Source organism: Opisthocomus hoazin, chromosome 4 (assembly GCF_030867145.1).
Source record: "Opisthocomus hoazin isolate bOpiHoa1 chromosome 4, bOpiHoa1.hap1, whole genome shotgun sequence".
In the NCBI taxonomy this organism is placed as follows: domain Eukaryota; kingdom Metazoa; phylum Chordata; class Aves; order Opisthocomiformes; family Opisthocomidae; genus Opisthocomus; species Opisthocomus hoazin.
This window is the reverse complement of record NC_134417.1, coordinates 16405507-16428996: the sequence shown is the minus strand read 5'-3', so window position 1 is coordinate 16428996 and position 23490 is coordinate 16405507. Positions and strand designations below refer to the sequence as shown.

General features: G+C 46.5%; 1 protein-coding gene across 3 annotated transcripts in view; it reads left to right on the top strand.

Annotated features, from left to right (window-relative positions):
• TP63 (tumor protein p63) overlaps positions 1–23490 on the top strand; it is a 104253-nt gene that overhangs the window by 63590 nt on the left and 17173 nt on the right. For 2 of the 3 annotated variants that reach the window (XM_009931665.2, XM_075417347.1), the window contains 4 exons: positions 20472–20658; positions 22347–22462; positions 22783–22892; positions 23173–23309. In XM_009931665.2, the coding sequence (XP_009929967.1) occupies positions 20472–20658; positions 22347–22462; positions 22783–22892; positions 23173–23309 (550 nt within the window). The remainder of the gene's footprint in view (positions 1–20471; positions 20659–22346; positions 22463–22782; positions 22893–23172; positions 23310–23490) is intronic. The other variant, XM_075417346.1, reaches the window with a different exon arrangement.

Below are 23490 nucleotides of genomic sequence, written 5' to 3'. Positions count from 1 at the left end.
AGGAGAGTGCTGCTTCTCCTTGACTTTTTTCAATGTGTTCTATGAGTGTTTCTTTAAGGAGAGCAAAATATTACTTTTCTGATAATAAGGAGTGCTATATGATCTGCTGATAGATGTTAGCTGCTGAAATTCATCTAAATTTAGCTTTACAGAAAGCCGAAAAATGTGCTAGAGGAAACACAGGAAAGCAGCACTTGGAGGCTGACCTCTGTCTCCTGAACAAATTAGATGGGGCTTGGGTCTATGTCTTCTGGTTCTGCTGTTTTCCCTGTCAGCTGTGATGTCCATGCTGCTTCAGCATCACCCTGCCCTGAAAGAGGAGGGGAGCAGAGCATCCCTGCGGGGCCGCAGCCCGGGGCTCTCCTCCTTGCTGGTTGTGTGCCCTGGGGTTCTCCATGCTCTTCTGCTGGGGAGAGAAGCCAGGCTGCTCAGAGATGCCCGGCTAGGGCATCTGCTAGGGCGCAGCACCGACGAGCAGTGGATTTGGCTTGGAGCCCGGCCTCAGAGCTGCTCCTGCCCTGTGATTTAGATGTAATCTGGGTAACATTGTGCAAGTCATTCCCTCTGCCTCTGTTCCCTTTCTTCCACTCTTCCCCCTTTCCACACACCCACCCTCCAATCTGGGACTGTGTCACCACGATCCTGTGTTGTAAAGCACTTAGACCCCTGATGTGAAATGCCCAGGGGGACAGCTGCGTGCTGTGCATCCCATGTCACTAGACTTAGCTTTCAGGCCTCTTCTTTTGACTTGTTTACAGGACACTAAAGTCTTTTTACAAACTAACTTTTGAAGGAACCAAAACCTATCTCCAGGCTAAAACTCCAAACTGCCTGAGTGACAGTTGGGTTATTGCTTCCTCCGCTTGATATCTTGAGCTTTACCAGTATCAGGCCTATCAGATGTGAAAATTACTGACGCAGAGGCTGTTCGAGGGCTATGGTGTGAAGGAAAGCCTCTTCCTGTTATGTAGCCAGAGCATGATGCAGTACCAGCTCTACTACGTTAGCTGCAGTGCCCAGCCTCAGCAAACTCGCCTTGCTACTTGTCCAGGCTGATTAGCTCAACTGTGTGAGCTGTGGGGCTGGGAGGCAAGTTCCTCCTGATCGCGCAGCGGGAGCAGAGTGAGCCCAGGTTTGCTATCAGACCTGCACTCGGAGCTCCTGCAACTCCCCTGAAAATGCGGGGCTGGAAGGGATTCCTGTGGAGAAGGGACAGGAGCGGTGCCGCTGGGCTCGGTGCCCAGCCTGGAGGGTGTTCACGGGCCAGGCAGCACACCCGCTCTATTTGCATTTGAGCATCAGCATCGCCATGGGTGGGAGAGAAGCAGCCTTCCAGTGAGGTGTTTGTTGGGTGGCTGAGCACTGAATGACATCTGTTCATTAATTAGCGAGGTGGTGGCTGGTTTTGCAATGAGTTCCTTGTCTCCTGTCTCTTCTGCTGCAAACTGCTCACATTACTTGCACTAAGTAACTTAGTGGGTTCTTGTAGATGTAAGAGCAAAGGGAACTCCAACAAAAAACAGTCTGTGCATTTCTAGGTATCCTACTAAAATCTTTTACAGTACTGGAACCCGTAAAGGAAGTGGTGAGCCTGCCAGGAAAAGCTTCAGAAGAGTCATTGTTAGTTCTGTAAGGACTGTCAAAAAGACAAAGCATGTGGATTGATGGCTTTGCAATACAGTTTCTATAAGGAATTCATAAATCTGACCTTTATTTTGGCATTCTCCTTGCGTGCTGACTTCTCTGATGAGCCATTTTTGCCAATTTCCTTTGCCATGCCTCTCAAAAGGGCCACAGAAGCTGGAGCCTGTCTTTCTGGGTTTGTTTAGCAGCAGACTGCTCTGTACAAGTTAAGAATGGGGAGAACTGGGTTGCTCTGGAGCTGCTGGTGTTCAGGGGAAGCACTGCAGCATGGTTCCTGGCTCATGAGAAGAGTGGCTACCTGGGCCAGCTGACTTCCAGGTGGAATTTGCAGGGACACACACTGGAAGAAAACCATTTCCATGCTGCAAGTCCAGTGTTGTGAGCACAAGAACGCTTGGATGCTGTTAGCCACCCTGCTGATTGCAATCAGTTTTATGGGGCTACAGGATATACACTGATATTCTGATTCACGTTGTGCAGCTTATTTTGGGGAAGCTTCTGGAACACAGAACTCATGGGGATTTTCTTTTATGTGGAGTAGCTTGGTAGCATTTTAAGGGCCGATAAAGCACGTGGCCGAGATTGACTCTGCTGGTTAGTGACTGAGAATGACCACTTCCCTCTCTGCCACACAGGTCTGAGCCATTGCCCACCACCCCCTTTCCTCTGAAGGTTGAACTCCTGGGGTACGCCTTACCCTGGACTGGGCTGCATCTGCAGTGTGACCCCAGCATAACCTGCTCGCTGGGGAAGTCGGCATTTCTCTGCTCCCAGGAGAAGCACGGCTGAGCATGCAGGCAGGCTCTGGCTGCCAGGGAGTGGTGAAGGATGGCCAGGTATTCCTGCGCACTGGGGGCTCGCCGGCTCTGCTCAGCGTGCTGCCTTCAGCCTGCCTGGCATGGCTCAGCAAGGGTGTAACAGTTCACTCGGCTTTTTTTTTTTTTTTTTTTTTTTTTTTTCCACTGGCCATACCAATCTGATTACACCTTCGAGGGATCATCTGCCCCTAAAGCTTAATTAAGAAGCTCCTGTCTGACTCGTCACTGACTCACCTGCCACTGTATGAGCTCATGTCTGACTTGTCCTAGGAAGATAGTGAAATATGTCAGGCTTCTCTGAAATATAGCAGGTTTTTGGTTTATTGCACCCCTGACATTGCTGTTGGGTGCTACAGAGGTGAACAGAAAGATGACTGCCCCAACTTGGTTACATTTATCTCAACTTAGTCGCTCACCTCTTTGTGTCTTGAAAAGCCAGATGGGGTTTTGCTTGCCCAGCTATAGGTATGTTAGAGTTAATAAAAAAAAAAAATAAAAATGAAATAACCTTTGAGTTTTGGCTTCAGGCAAAGTAGGTGAAATGATGTGTTTTGGAGATGAATGCTCTTGCAGGAGGCAAGATGTAGCTTGCAAGAGAACATCTGCAACCAATCCATTCTGTATGAGATGGGGCCAAGACTTGTTTGTATCTCAGTACCTGTTCAAACATGTTGTAGCACAGCAAAAAGAGGTTTTGAATGCATTAAGGAAGGGTGGGTAAGAAGGGAAAGAGACATCAAGCAGAATGTTTTCTTAATAGCTTTGATTTCTTCATTAAACTTTTAAACACTTTAATAATTTGATTAGCTGCTTTCAGAGCACTGTAGAATCCTCTTTTATTGTTTTCTTTCTTGCTTAAAAGGAAAGAGAAAAAACCCTATGCATGTTAGTGCTGCAAAATGAGCTTGCTTTCTGGCCTGGAGCGAATCTGGTAACTGTTTGCTATCTTTGTGTACCCACCATGAGGACTGTCGGTGGAAGGATGTTCTGTAATACATTGATTAAAGAGAGTGCAGAGATTCGGTTGCGGGCTGACTGCCTGGACACCAGAATGCAGCTTCCCAGTCAAATGCTCCTTGCCAGCTACTCCCATCCTCTTTGTTCTGTAAGAACTGAATGTAGAATGAACATCCAGCAACTGCAGTTTGCAGAGCTCGTTTGCCTGCCTTTAATTGTGCTCTAGAAATGCCTCTTTCTCAAAGCCTGTGGCAGTGTAGAACAGTTACGTGACTCAGGAGCAGCTGAAGCGGTGAGGTTGGTAATAGAGGCTCTCATATTGAGGTTCTCATATCGTCATATGGATGGTTCTCATCATAGTGAGCTCTGTGGTTTTGGATTGTGTTTTATTTCTTTAAGCTGACCCCTGGGATGCACATGCAACTGTATTTCTGATTTGCACATATAACTAATATGAGTTTTGAACAGGTAGACTGCATGTGACTAGGATTGTGTTGTTAGTGAAGTGTAGCAGCTGTTGCTCAGATCTTTTTTGCTTCTCTTATGGGCTGGATTCCTTGCTGAGGAGCTGGGGGGAACAGATTTGGGCTGAATAAGGTGGAGAATGTGAACACAGTTCCTCTAAGAACCTACCAGAGGAAAGCAACATGTATTCAAAGTGCTCTGTTCTATGTAGATGAGGTTGTAATACTACCAGGATACTATTTTGCCAGTGTTTAAAATCAGCAGGCTACAATTTTATTATTATTATTATTTTTTCCCTTCCCTGCTTGCTTCACACCAAATTGTACTGTGACTGCGCCAAAAGTGCTTGCTTAAGCAAGGCAACTCTGATCATGTGCTAATGTTCTTCAAGGCTCCAACGCAAGATGCAGAAATGCCTATCCTCTGCCTTTGATGTAGACAGGGCTCTTCTACTGTGCATTTGCTCAGCGGAATGAGGTTACTTCTACCCCTGTGTTTGCATGAGTTTGTCAAGTCCCTCGTGACCCTCAGTGTGATTGTTCACCTGTGTTCCCTGGCCGGCTACTGGGAAGGCCTCCTACACCTTGTCCATGCTCAGCAGGTGGACGCCTGTGCTAGGGATAGCCTTAGGCTCCATGCCACGCTGTGTGGACTTGTCAGGCTGCGCCTAGAAAGAGAACTGCTCTGTCTGTGTGGTGCTACAGCAACAGGTCGGGTCCATTGCTCTGGCACGTTGCAACTTCAGCGTGACAGTCTGGGGGCTGTGACGAGATGGCTTGGCAGTGTTTGAAGTCCTTTCTCCTGCATGTCACACACCGGGTTAGCATGTGGCAAGCCACTGGTCCCTGCAGCTCTGCTATGGCCATGACTTTAGCAGGCCTGGAGCAAAAGGTCTGGTTGCTTTTGCCTTGCCCTCTAAGGAGCATCCTGACCTAGAGAGGCAGTCAGGGCTGTGTTCAGGTGCAGATCGTTCTTCACTCCCCATGCTCTTAGGGCTTCTAACGAGAGGGCTATAGGTGGCCCTTGTGTCCTTCCTTGAGTTTGCTGTGCTGGACTGCATGAAAAGCCTGATGTGCAGTTCAAGTTGCCTGAATGGGTCTCTGTCCCAATGCATTGGTGACTCACACAATCTTCCTTTTCTGCCTTCAGAGCTGTGTCACCATGACACTCTTGAGTAATAGAAGAGCTCATCTATGGAGAAATCTTCCTTTGGAGAGAATTTCCAAAATGGTTGGCTATCCAGTGTTTTGTTTGCTTGCTTTGGAGCTCCCATCCCAAAATCACTGAGGAAGGTGATCAAAGATACATAGTGGGAATGCCACTCAAGCATTGGCTTAACCCTCCAGTTTTATCCCTCCTGTGCAAACATCGCATTGTCCCCAGGTCTCTCCAGCCACCCCTGTACCACATATCAAAACTTCTGCTCGCTCTTTCTCTGAATTGTGGGATGCAATTATGCCTTTACTGCAATGTGAAAATGGGTCCCTCTTGCTTTTGCAACGACTTTTCAAGGAGCTTGCTTTTTGGAGAGGCAGCACATGGAGAAGTATACACCAGCCTGTGTGGGAATGGGGTGGGGGTGGGTGGGTGTTATTTTTTTTTTTTTCCTCTTGGCTACATGAGCAGCTAAAACCTGTAACCTACAGGAGTTGGAAGCTCCATGCAGAAAATTAGCTTAGGTTGGTGGAAGAGTTGAGATTGCATTTTTCTTGGCTAATTAAAGGATTAAAGGTGCAGAGATTTAGAGTGAACTGTCAGTGAGCTACAGAAGAGAGCCTTTGATGGTTGAATCTGACTTGAGATTAAACAAATTGCATTTAAATAAGAAATATGTGGCAACAGTTACAGCTTAGCTGGGCCTCTATCATTTGCTGTCCTCCAGGGTCAGGTAGCTGTCATGCTGTGACTAGGGCTTCTGCTCCCTCATCATCTTGTTTCTTCCCAAGTGTCTCCCTCTGTATTGTTTCTATCTGTTGCCTACATGCTTTGTAAAACTGGGCTTATTTCTTCTCACCCAGTGCTTTGTGCAGTGGAGCCTGGCATGCTACCTTACACGATGATGATCCCGCTGCTCATTGTAGCAGTAGTGTGGTCGCATCCTTGTGGTGTGTTTTGTCATATCTCTGATTCTATTTAGGGGTTTTTTTGCATCCTGGCACTTTACTGTCTGCAACTGAAGAGCTAAATACTTGTTTCCCTGTGGACTCTTTTCTGTCGTTCAATCATGAAGCTGGTGGACAGAGTGAGTCTTTTGGATTATGCTGATAGTTTAATGGTGTCTTCCTCTATGTAGCAGTGGCTGACAAAATTCTGGAAGGGCAGTTAGCTTCTGCAGGTTCAAAGTCCTTGCTTTCTTTGGTGCCAGGTGATTGCCTTCAATAGGCTATACTTGCAAATGTCTTGCCAGCTTTGGTCCCAACACTCTTCCTGCCTTCTTGGTTGGGTAGCATTAAATAAAGAGTTGCTCAGGGGCTGTTTTTAAGTCTTACCCTTGATAGCATTTGCAGTGGTGCAAGATCACGAGATTCATGGTAGTTATCTCAGGACAGAGCTTGCTTTCCACAAGGGCAGGAATTAATCTGCGCAACAACCATAAAGGCTTTGCACCTTTCTCTGATGCATCATGTATGAGCTGTAAGGAAAACGAGAGTGTCAGCTAGCATGAGCCAATAACTTCTGCTATTGCAACTCTGTCTTGTCTTGCTCCATTTTATTTTATTTCCTTTTAGGGAGGAAGGGGCTTGCCTTTAGATACCTTCAACCCATATCAAATTGTGAGGGGGCGTTTTTTTCCTTTTTTATTGGGAAGATGGAGGAAATCACAAAATTAAGACCGGTGAAAAATCTTCTGGGATTCCATAATCACTCAAAAATATGCCATTACTTATTAATTGGGTGTGGTTACTTGGGAAATCTGACTTTAAAATTATGTTTCCCAGGGAACTATTCCTGTTCTCATTGTTATCCAGTAACAAAGACTGCTTTTTTGTTTGGGAAAGCAGTCTTGCTTTGAATAGATAGGTCTTCTCATGAAGCATCTGTGGCCTGGGGTCTTCAGAACTTGCAGTTTGCAAATGGAGCATCACAGAGGTAGAGAGGTCTGCAGGGACAATGTTGTTTGGTGTTTTTCTTGGAAAGCCATCTTCAGATTGTGGCCATGAGGATTTGCATCTAAATCCATGTTTATTCCTGTTATGTTTCCAGTTAGGTCATGCAGATAATATGATTATCTTTCAGTTACCAAGTGAAATAAATCAATTGCTAACTATTGAGACACTTGCTGTAATCTGTTTCCAGTAATGTGTAGATCTGTAACTATGTCATGAAGAATTTGGGCAACTATTCCTGACGAGTTTACCTAGCAGGCTTCTAGACTTGCCTGTAAAGTGCATCCAGGTCCATGCAAGCTTGTTCTATGCACTTTTGTGTTCATGCTGAAATTATAAACCTGAGAATTGACTAAACCAGGTGTGGACTATGCTGTGTTCAAGCCTTCCATTTCTCATGTGACATGTTACTGCACATCTTCCTTTAGCTTGCATGTCAACTGGGATGTGGTTTTCCATTCCTCTCTTCAGAGGTAGGAGACAAAACACTGAAGATTTTCATTTCTATAAGAGGGATAGGAAGGTCTGCTGCTAACATTTTCCAAACTCATTGCAAACCTTCCTCCCTTTCTAAATGCTGCTCTGCAGAATGGCTGTCTTCCCTTAGCCGCTGCAGTTTTGTAGCTTCAGGGCTGCTGGCAAGCATGAGGAAGAGCTGGAGGAATACCCCAAGCCTGGGATGGGCTTCTTGCTCTTCCTAGCAGAGAAAATGCCACAGCATTGACCTCACTAGCTGCCTGGGGGTGAGGTGCTGCACTCTGGAGCTGGAGACTTTTCAATGGCCTGATGGCTGCAGCAGTGACACTGCTATGTTCCTCTACATGGCTCTTGACAAGCTGTTTCCCACGCTATGTAGGAAAATCAAAATCCCAGTTCAGTAAGGCACTCGAGTGAGTGCATAACCTCTAGCACGTGAATAGTCCCTGTGAAATCTATTGGGTTCTGTTGGAGTCAGCAAGGCTGCTCCCATCCTTAAAGGTAGGCATCTGCTTAAACACCTTGCTGAATCATGTCTTGACTTTGAATGTAGGCTCAGGAGAAACCACATCAGTTGACTTGAGGACTGTGCTCAGCTAGGTCATTGAGGATGGAAGGAGGGGGCTGGGAGAGGGGAGAGAGGAGGATCAGGGTGAAATACAGATTCCAGAACCTTGCAAATTCTGGGAATAGCTAGTGGCTGTCTTCTTGTCTGATTTTCTTGCCCTTCATCCAAAAGCTTAATTGTATGAATAAAGGTTTAAAGGTTTGACTTAGTCACTATTCATCCTAAGTATGCTGGAGCTGCTGTCATGCTTTATTGACCTAGCTTAAATCTGAGTTACTGCATCTTTATGTTCTTGGTAAAACTATTACTTGCTTGGCTAGCTGTGATTTTTTAATTATTTTTTTTTAATGTATTTCCTAATCCTTACTTTTTCTCTGTGACTCAGAACTAGAGTATGGCCTCGTTGGGTTGCCAAATCCAGAATACAGAAAGACACTTATAAAAATTATTTGGCTCAATTTGGGTTCCCTGTCTTCTAGGAAGAGGGGAGGACATTTATCAGATGGTCTTCATATGGAGGAAAAAAATATGTCCCTGCTCGGTGTCTTTACATTAGTTTGTTGCCTTGCTCACCATTCTGGCTACAAAAGCTTTGCTGGCTTTTCACTTTAATTGTCAATTAAAAGCTCTGCAAGCAGGAGAACAATATTTGCATAGATGTAATTCTGGAAATTGAGCGTAATGTGATCAGGAAATGGGACAGGCCCTGGCTGTTATCACGGAAGAGACTTGCTGGTACCTGCAATTTGTTTCAAATGTAATAATATCTGACTCAGGAAAGTTTCCTGGATGTTAATAGAGAAAACTCAATGCCCTTTTGGCAAGGGACTGACGCTAACTTATCTGCACGGGAACAAGAGGGATTTCTTGAAAATTCATAAATCTGTTCTGAAAGGGGTGCCCACAGTACGCTGAAGACTTAGAGGGAAATGGTCTACCTCAGAGCAGAAAGGTAGGGGCGTATGTGTGTGTTCAGGATTTTCTTTTTCTGAGATAGAAGCCAAGGAACAAGGTGCTTGTGTGCGCTACCAGTGAAATCTCAGCGGGAAGACATGATGCTACTTGCAAGGTATGTACAAGACAAGACCAGAGGCGCCGCCGTGCCTGATTACTGTCAAGGGCTCAGTTGGAACTTGCCTTTGCTCTTTGGCCTGCAGCGTTTATGTAGAAACTGGGGACGTTGCTGCTTGCTTCCAAAGCTTTGCCTTGATGGGTCCTGCCCACATCTTAGGTGGGGAGGAAGAGGAGGGGGGGCTCAGAGCCTATGAAGTAAACAGGAAAATTACTCACCTTAATGATGCATTTCACTGGCACTGCTGCTTTGAGAGCCTGTCAGATTTAATACTTTCTGTCTTTCCTCCCATAGGTGTGATTAATACTTTATTAGAAGGATGAAGTGGAGAGGTATCTGTACTTTCCCTCAGGTGGAATAAAAGGGGGGGGGGGGGGCGGGGGAGGAAGGAAGGTGTGTAGGAGAGAAAGAGGATCACCTTTTTCCATCAGAACCATTCAGTCTTTGTTGAGAGCATACAGACGAGCACTCATTGACCGATTTGGCTGATTGCCCCTTAGTCTCTCAGAACGTTCAAGTTCACAGCTGAGACCCTTGGCCTCTCAGTTAGCTGCTAGCCCTGCTCCATGGGGTGCAGTGGCTGGTTCCCTGCTTAAGGGGCAGCCAGGGAGCAGTCCTGCACTTGGGCAGAACATGGCATTGAGGTAAGCGTGCTCAACCAAGAAAATACCTACACAGTCATTGACCTGCTCAGCCTACTGTATAGGCAGACAGTATGTTGCTCTGTGCTCAGGAAAGACCTAATGTGCTTTGGCTGTGGATTTTAGTATAGACAGCAAACCGTGTGTTTCACAGAGGGTGCTCTCAGATGTCTTCAAGTTTTCCAAGCTGGGCTGGGCTGTGGTGTTCCAGGGCTCTTACACTGGCTCTGTCTGGTGTGTGTCTTTGGATGGAAACTTCGGATGAAGAAAAGAGCTACAGAGGGCTACTGTGTGAGACCCCCGAGCTGTCATGTGCACAAATTCAGGATCTGAAAGTATCTGTTCCACCATCTAAAAGGAGACATGAGTGCTCAGCCAGACCTGCCAGCTTTCCCTCTGGGTGTACGTTGCTGAAAACTCTCCCCTTTCAAATAAATCTAGCACCACTTGCTTGCATTGAACTACACCGTCGAGAGATGTTCTGCAGTTTGTGTTAGTAATGCACTCGCTGGCAAGAGGGTTGTTGCTGGGCCATCTGTACAGAAGCTGATCCTCCATATGGATTATGGGGGAATGAAAGAGGGATCTGTCACAGCCATGTGTACAAGGCATAATATGTAATAGAAGTCTAACTATGTCTTCAGTAGCACTTAGGAAGGCAAGGAAAATACAAATAATAGCTATGTGAACTTCTTTGGGGACTTTTTTGTCCCTTGAGTCCACTAAATTTAAACCCTAATTCAAGAAAGAGGGAACAGGAAAGAAAACGTATCTGGGCAAAGGTGTTAAGTATGAGAGGTCAGAAGGCGTTAAACCTGCTTTTAGCTTTGAATTGCTTAAATTTTCTTTCCTGTAGTCATCTATCAGAACGAGAGTCTGCAAAGACAACCAGCTTGCACCTCCTCTGAGGCCATCAGTGACGCGGCTGGGAAGATGGACCCATATTTGACGCATATACGCTTGCCTTCGCAATATGCTGATTCTGTGGAAATTTGCAAGTAGGTCGGCCCTTTGGCATGAGCCGGAATTTGGGTGGAAATCTGTCACCATCTAGCAAAGTGTCCTGCTTTCCAGGGTGTTGAATGGATGGTGCAGTCTGTGGCAGAGTGCCTGATAACTTTGGGTCTGACTCTGCCCCTAAATTGCAGACTTAGGATGTTGCTGATTGAAGAGACTACCACGCCAGAACATCTTCACTGTGTTCTTTTTTGTTTCCTTTCTTTCTTTCTTTCATGAACATGATCTCTTGTCCAGCACGGCTTCCCTCTGCTGTAACAGATACTGTACTAAGAGCTCATTTACGTTCCTCTGTGATATTAATGAAATCCCCTTATTGCTGCCCTGCTCTGACAAGTGACATCACCTTACTCGCAGATGAGGAAGCTAAAAAGAATTTTTGAGTTGGGTCTTACATCTGGCATTTCCTTGTACCCTGCTTTCTCCCCTTGATCTTCAGCTGGTGTGGAGCTATCTGTGCCTGTGACCCAAATTGCTGAGGACCCAAAGCACAGATCTACTCTCTAGTGGGCTGCAAGGCTTGATCTGCTTGTCTGAGACTCATGCAGCTGACTCAAGTTGATGAAATCAGGCTGGATTTGGTGGGACCAGGCTTACTTTGGACACCCTTGGATTTTTGCTTTGCCATTTGCTATCTTAATTGAACATGCAGGGAAACAATCAGCAGGGACAACCTCTGTGTTATGCTGTGGTTCTTGCCTACTTATGGCTGAGTTCATCACCCTTTGACTTTCAGCAAGGGACAAAAGTGCCTAGGAGATGCACTAAAAGTCGGTGTCCGATTACTCCAGACAATGTTTCCTCTGGCTGGGTAGAGTTTTTGGAGTTTGGCTGGTAGGATGGAGCATGCTGGAACATGTGGATTTGAAACAAGTGAGATCTGAGAGGCTAATAGGAAGCAAACACGCAGCCTTCCTCTTTGGCTGAACCTGAGACAGATGATTGTAAGAAGGTTTAATCCCCCACACCAAGCTAGGAGGAGGTTTGAAATGGCTAACCTAGGCTTTACTTAAAGCACTCCGTGAGCAGAACTGATTCTGGTGCTCAATATCTAAAGCTGATGTTGTGCACGTGAGTCAGCAGCAGTACGTGGTGGGGTGGGTTTGCTGTTGGGAGCCTGGATATGTTCTTTCCAGTTCATTTCTGGAGTCATCTGTAAGAAAATTCTGGTTTCCTTTAAAATACAAATTGAATCAGACCTTTCTTATGTCCAGGTTTGGCTTCACAAATGCCCTTATGCAGAGGCATACTGGCTTAAGCAGGCAGCAGTTAACAGTGCTGAAAAAGTTAAGCACATGTTGAAATTTTTTTTCTAAATCAAGTCTTGGAGGATTTTACGTGCAGCTGTGATGAATACGTTCTGATGTAATGAGTAGAACTGGCTGGAAGGATTATTGCTGGTTATGTCACTGTCAGTCCCTAGCTGGTGTGACACTCGGTGTCATACTAATCAACTTAGTTTCATGCAAACAAACACGCATGGTCATATATGTACACTCGCTTGCATTACCTGCAAGAAGGTGCGTGTGTTTTATTTAGATGCAAATACTTGTACCTCCAGTGCAGCACTTCGTTTGCAGTGGGTTGCCCTCCTGCTAGGAGGATGTGAAGCAGCCGAGTGCTTTTGAGGATAGTGGAACTGTGAAAGGAGGGAAGAAATGCAATGAAGTTTTCCATGGAGCTGCTTCTGCATTTGTTGTAATGATTAAAAATCTTGCTGTCAAATTTTGACTCTCTAACTAATGTTCAATACTTGAAGTTGATATTTTTCAATTCCAGTTTTAACTAATATTTTAGTCTGTTTACTCTTCCCTATTCTGTCAAATGCTTCATAGCCTTCAAGCAAGTTTGGGCAGTATGAGAGTGGCCTTCCCACAGTATATGTTTCTTAGTGCTGTGTATTCTTTGGTAGTCAAATGGGTTGCTTACGTTGTTATGCATTTGTAATACAGAAGACACTGGGAGACTTAGATATCTGCTTGAGAAAGAGTTGAACAGGATAAAAAGAGCCTGTGTCCAGCTCTTCCCCTTAAACACAAAAAAAACTCCCCCCCAAAAAAACAACCAAAAAACAATGGGAGGCTTTATTTGCAAAATCATCCTAAAGAAAAGTCCTTCAAGGAAGAAGATACCACACGGTTCGTGTTTTATTGGTGGCCTGTAAACTGACTGTGTTAATGTCAGTTAATCAGCAGAGCCTCTGAAAATAATATCCCAGGGATGTGCAGAGTCACGAGCAGGGAGACACTCTGATCCAACGGAAATCAGCGCAGTGTGCAGAGCCTGGTACGCTTGCAAAGCACGTGTGCTGTGGCCTGTTATGTTGCATCAGAGGGAGCTGTGTTATGGTCGGGATAATTCTTTGATGTTCTGTGTGTGTGTTTAAACTTGTGTTTGCAAGAAGGTATCTGAGAGTGTACCTCATATTTTGGGTAATAACATAAAATAAATGCTCCCTGTGGAAGCTACTTCGCTCAGTGAAAATTCTTGTGCTTTTTGTACCACGGGATCCCGCTCTCAGCGGGCACTCACTGCGAATGCAGGAGAAGTTGTTCAGCACATTCGCACTTGTTTCGTACCTTCACCTCACTTGCAAAATTTGCTCTGTGAAGTAGCCTATCAGAAATGCAAATTACTAGACATTGTTAGCATCTGAAACTTATTTGGTACTGCTAAAGTTTCAGTTAGACACCAGCGGAGAAGCTGGATATGATAGAGAAGCAGAGTGTGAGCTTAGTCTGCAAGGTAAGGTCATTCGACTGCAGGAGTCTTACAATTTAATATTTCTTAAATGAAAATAGAATAACAAAATCAAGTAGTAAAGCCTTCTTTTACAGACATCATTTTGTATCAAAAAACGTGAGTAAAATAATTCCCAGCTTGCCTCTGAAGTTTTCCATCACGGTTTTTTTTTGTCTCTTGAAACAGGATACTTTTCAGTTAATTGTTTTTTTTGTTGTTCACTTTAAAAAGTGTTTTCAAGCCAAACCTCAAGAGATCTTCATTAGTTGATAAAATAAGTCTGTGGATATGAAACTGAAAGGTAAAAGCCCTCAAATCTGAAGTTTTGAAATTTATAACTGTTTCATAGTGCAAAAGTAGTCTGGGAAAATATCAGTGTTATTTCTGTTATCATTGTGGCTTTGCTGGCAAGATTAGGTAGGAGTATTCCTAAAGCAGATAATACGTCTTGATCAAGGTAGTTTTGAATGAAAAACTCCAAGGAGCCTCAAGCGAGATGCTGAAGTATTGTTGCGTGAATGAATGCTCTCGTTTTCCTAAAGAGGAAGAATCTAGCGGATGCTCTGAATTCAGTATTTTGACGAATTTCAGGGGATGTCCTGCAGCGTGGCCACCTGTGCATGTCCCCATGTGCACTCTTCTCAGCCTTCTTCAGCCCCGTCCTCTGAGACGGGTTGTGTGGCTGGGATGGGCATTTGCAGGGTGATGGCAGGGGACTGGACAGGAGTGTGGTGCAGAGGAAAACGCAGGGGTTTGTACGGGGAAGGGGGAGCATGGAGCTGGTGTCTCTGCCAACGCGAGTAGGTGGTTGTGCACGCAGCTCTGCACTGCCAGAGGGGAAAAAAGTGCTTTTCTCTCCTTCTGCGTTGCACGATAGCACAACGCAGGAGCTGTGCCAGATCAGCCGAGTGCAACGGGCCCTTTTTGGTGGCTTGGTGGGCAACAGCCCTTCTCCCACATCCCTGGCTGGGGGCTGAGCCCCGTGGTTGGCCACGGCCAGTGGGGAGAGGGCGAGGGGCTGTGCCGCGGGGCTGCACGGAAGGAGGGGACCCGGCACACCAGGCACCGTCCTGCTGAATCCTTGTCTGCAGGCTACGTTTCTCTGATCTCCTCCCTGCCACCCCTCCCCTTCCCCGTTTACCTAAGCAGGTCAGCACACATATTCTTTTTTTTTTTTTTTTTAATTTTTTTTCCGCAGTAATGTATCCAGGCTGCAGCACCAGCTGCCATCGGCGTCCGGTCCGGCGTTGGGAGCGCCGCCTGCCCCGGGGCAGCGCGGAGCTGCACCGACACGCTCCTCGACGCTTCTCCCATCGCTCGTGCGGTTTTCACGGTGCTGCCCGTCCCCACGCTGCTCGTGGGTCGCGTTCCCCCTCCGCCGTCCCCTCCGCACTGCCGGCCGGGGGGACGCGGGGGCCCACCTGCCTGATGTCAACATCTCGGCGGGTGAGGCCGGGGAGGAATGTGCCGCTCCCAGCCCGGCGCAGGTAATTAATCCCTGCGAATGACAGGTGGCAACAGGCGGCCTTTGGCTGTGGCTGCTGGGGAAAAGCGCTCGGAGGAAGGATTTTAATAGCTCATCAGCACCGTTCGCGCGCGGGACGCGCGGCGGGAGAGACGGGGAGGGGGCAGAGCAGCTCAAGGGGAAAATGAAGTTGAAGTCTCTGCAAAGGCAGATGCCCTTGGGCGAACTGCTGCCCTTCCCCAGGGGGGGGAAAGAGGGTAACATGGTTTTTCCTTTGCCCTGGGGCAGACAAGTTTGGTAAATGTCTTCAGAGTGCTCGTGGGGCTGCGTCAGCATCTCCTCCTGCTCTGTCCTCTCTGGCTATCGCGTGGTGGTTTCTCCATCAGATGTGGGATGCTCACAGCCACGGTGGGCTGTGAGTCTGGAGGCTGTTGTCACATGTGGTGAATCTGGAGGTACGTGGGGGCTGATGACCTCTGGACCTGTCTGTCGTGCCTGTGGTTTGAATGTCTGCTACTTCCACTGGCAGCAAGCTGTCTGCTTTTCTATGGAGCTTGGTGAGATAGAGGACCTCAGCCTAGAGCTGCAACAAGTCAGCTAATGAGTGGTGGGGTTAAGGTTATGCTGAGCTGAAGGTTGAACCTGTCAGGAGATGACCACAGTGCTCCTGGGAAGGTTCCACTTGGGCTTCTCCGCAGAGAGTGGTCTGGGTGCATGTCAGTTCCTAGAGGGAGTGTGCATCTGCAGATATGTGTATCTGTCCCCTGCCACGCTTCCAACAATTTTTGGTGAATGAGAAGTTAAATCATTGCTCATCAAAGCAAAAACATTAAAGGTGCATGCATAAATCTCTATTCTTAGTGGGCAGCTTCCCTTCTTCCCACTGCCTTTTTTCTCCTAAATGAATAAACCTTATACAGGTGATTTTCTATTTCTTTGCGACTCCTTGTTCTCATCTGTGAATACTTTGGTGCAAGTAAATGTTGCTTTCCAGCTATACTAACCTGTTCTTTGTTCTCACTGCTTGGAGTCAGTTTGATAGGGGAGAAAACATAGCTGACCGATGGCTTTGAAAACATCAAGTAAAATGAATCTAGTGTTTAACTGATTTGAACTAAAACGTGACTTATTGAAAGAAGTTTGCAAAAGATTTGAAAGACCTGTTGATCCGAGCAGAAGGGGCCCAGGGAGCTGTCATGCCGTAAGCCAGCCTCTGGGATCACCTTCAAGTTGACATCCGTCAGCGTTCGCAGGGCTGGCTGAACCCTGCTCCTTTTAAAGACTTAAAGGCCATAATCCCTCGGCTAGATTGGATGGAAAGAGAGATATTAGAGGCAGATTTCCAAAGAAGCGCTTGGGCGATTTTGCTGCATCAGTTTTGCAAGGGAACTGAAGGCTCAGTGAAAAGCCATTGCAGTTTGCATTGCACCCTGCTCTTACTTCCAGGAGACCTCTATTCTTTCTAGCAAGAATTTTCCATTTGAGAGGTGAAAGATGTTTTGTTTTCTCCTTTAAACCCATTGTTGACACACCTTCCAGAGAAGGGGCTTGCTGCAAAATCAGGCAGGTGTTGCCTGATGGTAGCTGGTGTGTGTGTATTGTGATACTGAATTACCAGCTAGGGTGCCAAGAGTGGGTAATACAGTCTGTCTGCACAGGCAGGTGGGAGGGCAGGGCTGCAGACGCTGGAATGTTTTCTTCTTTCCTTTTAAAACATATTATTAAGCAAAAAGCTGGATACACTGTTGTTCTTAGCAATCTCTTGAAGTCTGCTTATTTGGGCATGATGTGCAGCAGTCGAACCTGCAAGAAAAGTCTGAGCCAAAGCTCTTTCCTCTCCCCCTCAAACAGATAACATGTCACCAGGCTCCACTCTTTTGTTTCAAATAACTTTCTACTCTGTATGTGTGGTGGAAATGGTGTTCATGCTCCTCAGGCTGTTGGTGCAGCTTTTGTTACTGCTGCTAGATCATGACTACTGTCACCTCACTAAAGGACAGGTTTGTTCATTGGGTCAAGCCCATTTTTGGTATTTTTTTGCTCCTAATTGATTTGATTTTCCTACACTACCAAGTAACAGAAGTATGTTGATAACACCCATGCTATAGATTTCTGGGAATTGCTGGTCTCGTGATCTTACCCCTCGTACAGTGAGCATCTGTCAGTTCCCGTAGCAAAACGGTCTGCAGGGCGACTGTCACCTTCTGCGGGGTGGGGCGGTTTGGAGACCGCTGGGGAGAGGCACCTGTGCTGAGAGGGGTGACCCTTGCTTTCAGACACTCTCTGAATGCACAGACAGCTCCTGCCCTGGGTTTTTTTCCCCCCTCCGACGCTTATTTGCTTTGAAATCTATATACAATATCCTGTCTTGCTCCGTGGATATAACGAGTATCACTGATCCAGTATGAAGTTGCCGTGACCTAGTTGTTTGCATCTGTTTACGCCAATAGATGGCTGGGAATCAGGTTACCCACGGTTGCAGCGAACTTGGCAGGGTGGGAAACTCAAGCCCCTTACTGTCTGACAGCAGGTACCCCATGAACAGATTTACACCAGTGTTAAATGACCGGATCAGTGATTGCACGCTCCTAGCCGGCTGTGTCTGAGGTAGATGTGAAATCGTGGCGATGTGCCACAGCCTGTGTAGTGCCCGTGAAGATTGACATCCTCTTGCAATTGTGTGACGAAAAGGTAGCTCAGCCCTCCTGCTGCCTCATCTGCCTCTGCTGGGTGCTTGCCTCCCCATGCCCTCACCGTGTCCCAAAGCAGAGGTGGGCTCCTGGTCACCTTCCTTCTCTGACATGCCAAGTTCAAGGTGTTGGCCAAAGCGTGGAGCTCTTCAGTCTGCCCTGTGTTTTGAGGCCACATATATATGTATAGACTTCTTTGTTGCACAGACTTGTTCATCAGAACCCATTAACCCTTGGCTGTTTGCTTTATGTGAATTTAAGCTGCAGGTCCCATGCCTTCCTTGCTGGTTGTAGCCAAAGGGATCTGACAGTTGTGGTGCTGAAGGGTGGACGAGGGGCAGATCCCTTCCTTTGCTGGGCGACCCTGTTTGACCCAGAGCCTCGGTATTCTTCTTCTGAAAGCAGTGATTATTTGGGGGGGAGGGGGGGAGTGTCCCTTTTTGTAACCCCAGCTTTCTATCTTTGAAGATATTGCGCATAAAATTACAACCAACACCAGCACTCCTGATCCATGACTTGAGGGGTGTGTATCTCCTGCCATTTGTTCAATTCTCTGAATGCCTGCAGACACCAGACACGTTGGCTTCTGGGGTGTGTTGTGCCCTCCCTGCACCATCGCACTTCCATGTTCATGCTTTTATGTTGGCCCATTGCATTTGGGTGCCCAATCTCTTTACACTTCAATGATGTTAAGGCATCCAAGTGATTAGCTGGCTTTTTGAGATTTTAGAGGCTTTCTGTCCTTGAAAGCTTCACAATGCTATTAGCAAACTGATATGTTGAGGGAAACAATGGTTTCTAAATTTTCTTCCTCTTTCAAATATAAGTGATTCTTTTCCTACCTCTTGAGATGAAAAGCTATTCCTCACTGAAGGTAAGAGTGAGCTCACTCTTACCTTCAGTGAGGAATAGCTTTTTAATTAAAAAACAATAAGGAATTTCAGGTTAAAAAGATGTATGATATAAATCACCATCTAGATCTGTTTCGCAACCTTTTTTTTTGTAATTGTTTGGCATGTTCCCTGTTTCCGCGGGCTGGGTAAATCCCTTGTGGGTTTAATCTCTAGCCTGCAGGCACATAAAATACATTGCACAATTTGGCCTGTGCATCTTAACGAATTTTTTTTCCTTAGCTTAAATACCTGTAGCATCTTCTCTGCCATATGGCAGGGTGATGTTGAATGAGGAGGGAAGGGACCGGCTTGTCTTATTTTTAATCCCTCTCTCCTTCCCAGTGTCTCTCCCAACTTTGGTTTGCTATGTTACCAACATGTACTCTTTGAAATGGAAATAATCCCTGAATATCGCTAGCTAATCCTTCTTTTGCCACGTCACCCGCCACCCACCCATGCATGCGCTGGCTGTTCCCGTGCCAGCAGGGTGGACAGCCACCTTGTGCTCTCAACCTGTATGAACCTGCCAGTACTCTGTATGAACAGTTAGGACCAGGGCTGTATCCATCATGGCTGCTAGAGATTTTTTTTTTTCCCTAGAAAACCACCACCTTGGGGCTTTCACTTTTCTGCCTCTGCAAGAACCAAAGTGATGGAAATGGGGAAGCACCAGCAGTTCCTGTGGGTTACTTGGTTAGAGTTACTGGGAGAGCTCTGTGCTCGCAAATGTCTGAGCACCAGGAGAAAACGGAATGCCTCCGGAGTAGGGTACCGATGACAACTGTCGTATTTTGAAAGAACCTTGTACAGCAGAGGAGACTGGAGAGTCTCCTCAAGGGGGACATCCAGAAAAATGGGTTCAGGTTATATTGTACTGAACCACATTAGAGTTTCTTTGCAATCACTCCTGCTAAGCACACACACTTATTTCAGTGAGGGTTTTTGAACCAATGACTTCAGCTCATGCCTCGATGTTTTGCTGAGTAAAGGTTTCCAGATGTGAACACACTTCAGGAAAAAGCTGCACCAGCATTATTGCTTTAGCGGGGAACATCTTAAAAGAGGGACTCTAATATGCTCCAAATCAGCGCACTGAATAAGAGCATCTTGTTCCGCTGGAGATGTTCATTGCACACCTCAGGACAGTGACAATGTCCCTTTTGGAGCCAGCTCCTGGGTTGTGCTGTAGGTCTCACCATGGGCCTGATCTTTGGGCTGCTCAACTCTTCTGAGCTTTGATTATTAAAAAAACCCCACAACTATTCTTTATTATTTTATATCTTACTGCTTTCGTGGACATAATGCTTTGAGTTTAGAAGTGTGGAGATCACTGGATTGCTACAGAGGTGATCAGCAGAGGTATGAGATTCTTTTAAAAGACAACTGAAACATCAAATCTAGTGCAATTCCTAAACTGGTCAGGGTCTTGCTTTCAAGCACTGTTCAATTCCAGTTTTCATGTTTTTATTTCACCCCTCTGATGAAGTACGAGATCTTCGTACAAAACAGGATGAAATAATTTATGCGTGTGGTTTCCAGTGCTTCCAGGATTAGTGTGTTGTGAAAAGAATACTGTCTGTTTTGTTAGGAGGGTAATGCGTGTCCCTTGGAAGAGGGGGTATGTGCCCAAGAGAAATAAAGACTCTATTTGTTCATGTAAAAGCAGTGCTCATTATCTGAACACTTTTGCCTTTGGGAAAACAGAGCTGTATGTTTACACTTTGCTATTCTAAAGCAAGTAAAGGTCTAGGGTTTTTGCCACTTGTCTGGAAGTGCGGCTGTTGTGTGAACAAACGCAATGCACATGCAGTAGCTGTGCATTCAGCTACATGTGCAAACCCATCCCCATCCTTCTGGCATGCCTCCACCTCTAGCTGAACATCCTGACTCTCTCTCGCTGTTTTCCCCCATCCAGTATTCCACTGAACTGAAAAAGCTGTACTGCCAGATCGCCAAGACATGCCCCATCCAGATCAAAGTGATGACCCCACCGCCTCAGGGAGCTGTTATCAGGGCTATGCCAGTCTACAAGAAAGCCGAACACGTCACCGAAGTGGTCAAACGCTGCCCGAACCATGAGCTGAGCCGGGAGTTCAATGAGGGTAAGGAGGGCAGTGATTTGCTGGCAGCCTCCCTCCAAAGCTGCTTCACTGATGGGTGACCAGTGCAGGGGTCTGGTGGCGGCTTCACAACAAACCTGCTGGAAGCAGACCTCCCTGCAATGTCTTGTGCAGCTTTTTATTTCCCGTGCTTAGCAGGAAGTTTCATACTGTGCTTTAGCTGTCCCTGTGCAAGGAAGTCCTTGGAGAAAAAAGTACTGAAATAAACTCCATGCCTGGCCAGGCTGGCTGGATGTCTGTCCCCGCGGCAGGCAGTGCCCTTCTGGCAGCCTTTCCCTGCTCCGCTTTTGCTCCTGCGATGAGAAACAGCTGTTCTTGCGCTCAGGAATGAGCTTCCATGTCACTGGGACAGGGATCTAGTAACAGGATGCAATATCATCTCCAGTACTTAATCCACACCTCAAAGACGGAGGGGCTGTTTATCCCTGGCAGGATAACACTAAGTGCCAGCATCAACTGTAGGCAACCTTCCTGTACATTTAATGCTATCACTTCAGTATTAATGTTTTAAACTTTTGCTTGCTTCTCCTCGTGGTAGTGAAGTAGCAGCTGTTTTAAAAATGCCTTTGGGTTTTCTGCAAACTCATGGGCTGGGCTTCATTTTGCCTTGGCCACTCAAGTTCACATAAGTTCAGATGAGCATCTGTTTTATTCTACGTGTATTATTTATCTCCTACTGTAAAAAAAAAAAAAAAAAAAAATTGGTGTCAGTTAGCAGGATGTTTTAGGAGCCTGGATCCCTTTGCTGGTCACAATGCAACCAGCTAGACAAGCCCAAAAATAAGCAAGGACTTGGAAGTGTAAAATCAGAGTGGAGTTGAGGCAGTTCTTTGAAACAGTTTTTCATATTAGAAAGTGCTTTCCTGACAGAACTGGATTTTTTTGAGGGTTGATACCTGGTTCAGTGATACAGTTTTAAGAAAGAAAATACTTAAAACTATAAATTCTTATTCTAAAATAATTATTTCTCTAGAAATAAACTATATTTTGAGTAAGAAATTAATAATTCAAACATGAAACAAATTCTTTGGGTGAACCCATAACAGGCTTCTCTCCTCAGAATTTAGTTGTTTGTTGTAGAAACACAAAGGAAAATTTGCAGGAAGGAAATTTTTTTTTTTAAGTTATTGGAAAGGGACCTAGAAACAAAGAAAATAATCTTCCCTTCTGCTGCTGCTGTAAGCAAGTGTGATTTCAATCTTTATTACCTCCTTAGGATCAAGCTTGATGGGAGGGAACAGAAGAGGGCTAGCAGTTGATGGGGAAAAGAGTAGGGATTGAGACTTGTAGGCTTTTGCTTTGTTTACACATTAGAGGAGGAAAGAAAGGCTTTCAGGTGGTGTGAAAAACCACATGGGGTTATCTGCTCCAAGAGCTGCTGCGAGGTGCCATTCAGCTGATGTTTAGGCTTGCTTAGTCTGGGGTCTTGGGAAGCCCATGTTCAAGTTTTCTCAAGTATTCAGTGTGAGCTTGAGAAAAGTCTGCATTGCCTTTCATGTCTGGCAGTGCGCAGAAGGGATGCTTTACAGGCTGGGAGGCATGCGTGTGCTCTGATAGACTCTCTGGGGCTGGGCGCAGGGGGTTTCCCTCAGTGGAAGATCTTGCTGCCCTGCACGTGAGCTTGCTTCACTGAACAGTGTCTCTTGTTTTTTGCCTCCTTGTCCTTGCAGGGCAGATCGCGCCTCCCAGCCACCTCATTAGGGTGGAAGGGAACAGCCATGCCCAGTATGTAGAAGACCCCATCACCGGGAGGCAGAGCGTGCTGGTCCCCTACGAGCCGCCCCAGGTATGTTGTGAGCTCAAGGTGGTGGCATCTCGGCATGCAGATGGGTGGGGGTTGTAACACTAGTCGAAGGAGTCAGGATCTTGTGCTTTCCCCATCCTCATCACAAGGAATCCCGTCTTCCTTTTTGTCAGAGTTGAGCTTTTGAACACCCTCTTTATCCCTGTAGAGCAGGAGTTCTTCATTTCTTGTAAGGAAGCCTTGTGCTGGGGCCTATTTCATGCTAGTCTGATTGCAGCACAGCTGTCAAGAGGACAGTCTGGAAAAAGCAGAGCTTTACTTCTTCCACTGTCTCTTCTGCTCATCCTCTTTGTCTCATCCAGGTTGGTACCGAGTTCACAACAGTCTTGTACAACTTCATGTGTAACAGTAGCTGCGTGGGAGGGATGAACCGTCGCCCCATCCTCATCATTGTGACACTGGAAACCAGAGAGTAAGTAGCAAATCACTAGTGTAGCTTTTGCTTGTGAGGTGGCTCTCCGGCTCCCTTTCTGCTCAGGGCAGCACTGCACTTCCTTAGGGGCAGTTTAATGCAAAGGGCCATAGGATATTTTCCAAATCTCTACAGGTGGGAGCTGCCCAACACCTGGGACATCCTGGCTGGGAAATGGGAGGTTTGGGTCTGCCTGTGCATAGTCTCGTATGAAGCTGAGGGATGCTGCTGTCCTGTACCTGAGCTGCCAGCTGATGTTTCCTCTCGCCTCTCTTCCCAGTGGGCAAGTCTTGGGCCGCCGATGTTTTGAAGCCCGCATTTGCGCTTGCCCAGGCAGAGATCGCAAAGCAGATGAGGACAGCATCCGCAAGCAGCAAGTCTCCGACAGCACAAAGAATGGTGATGGTACGAAGCGCCGTAAGTAGCTGGCAGAGCTGGGCAGATTGCGAACTGTGCTGTCACTGGGTGCAGGTGTGACCCCGGCACTTGTGCCACGGGGAGGGAGCGGTGCTGTGCATGGGCTTGGAGGCAGGAGGGTATTAGATGTCTGTTCTCCCAGGATGAATCAGCCTGGAAGATGAGCTGGTGTTCACAAAAC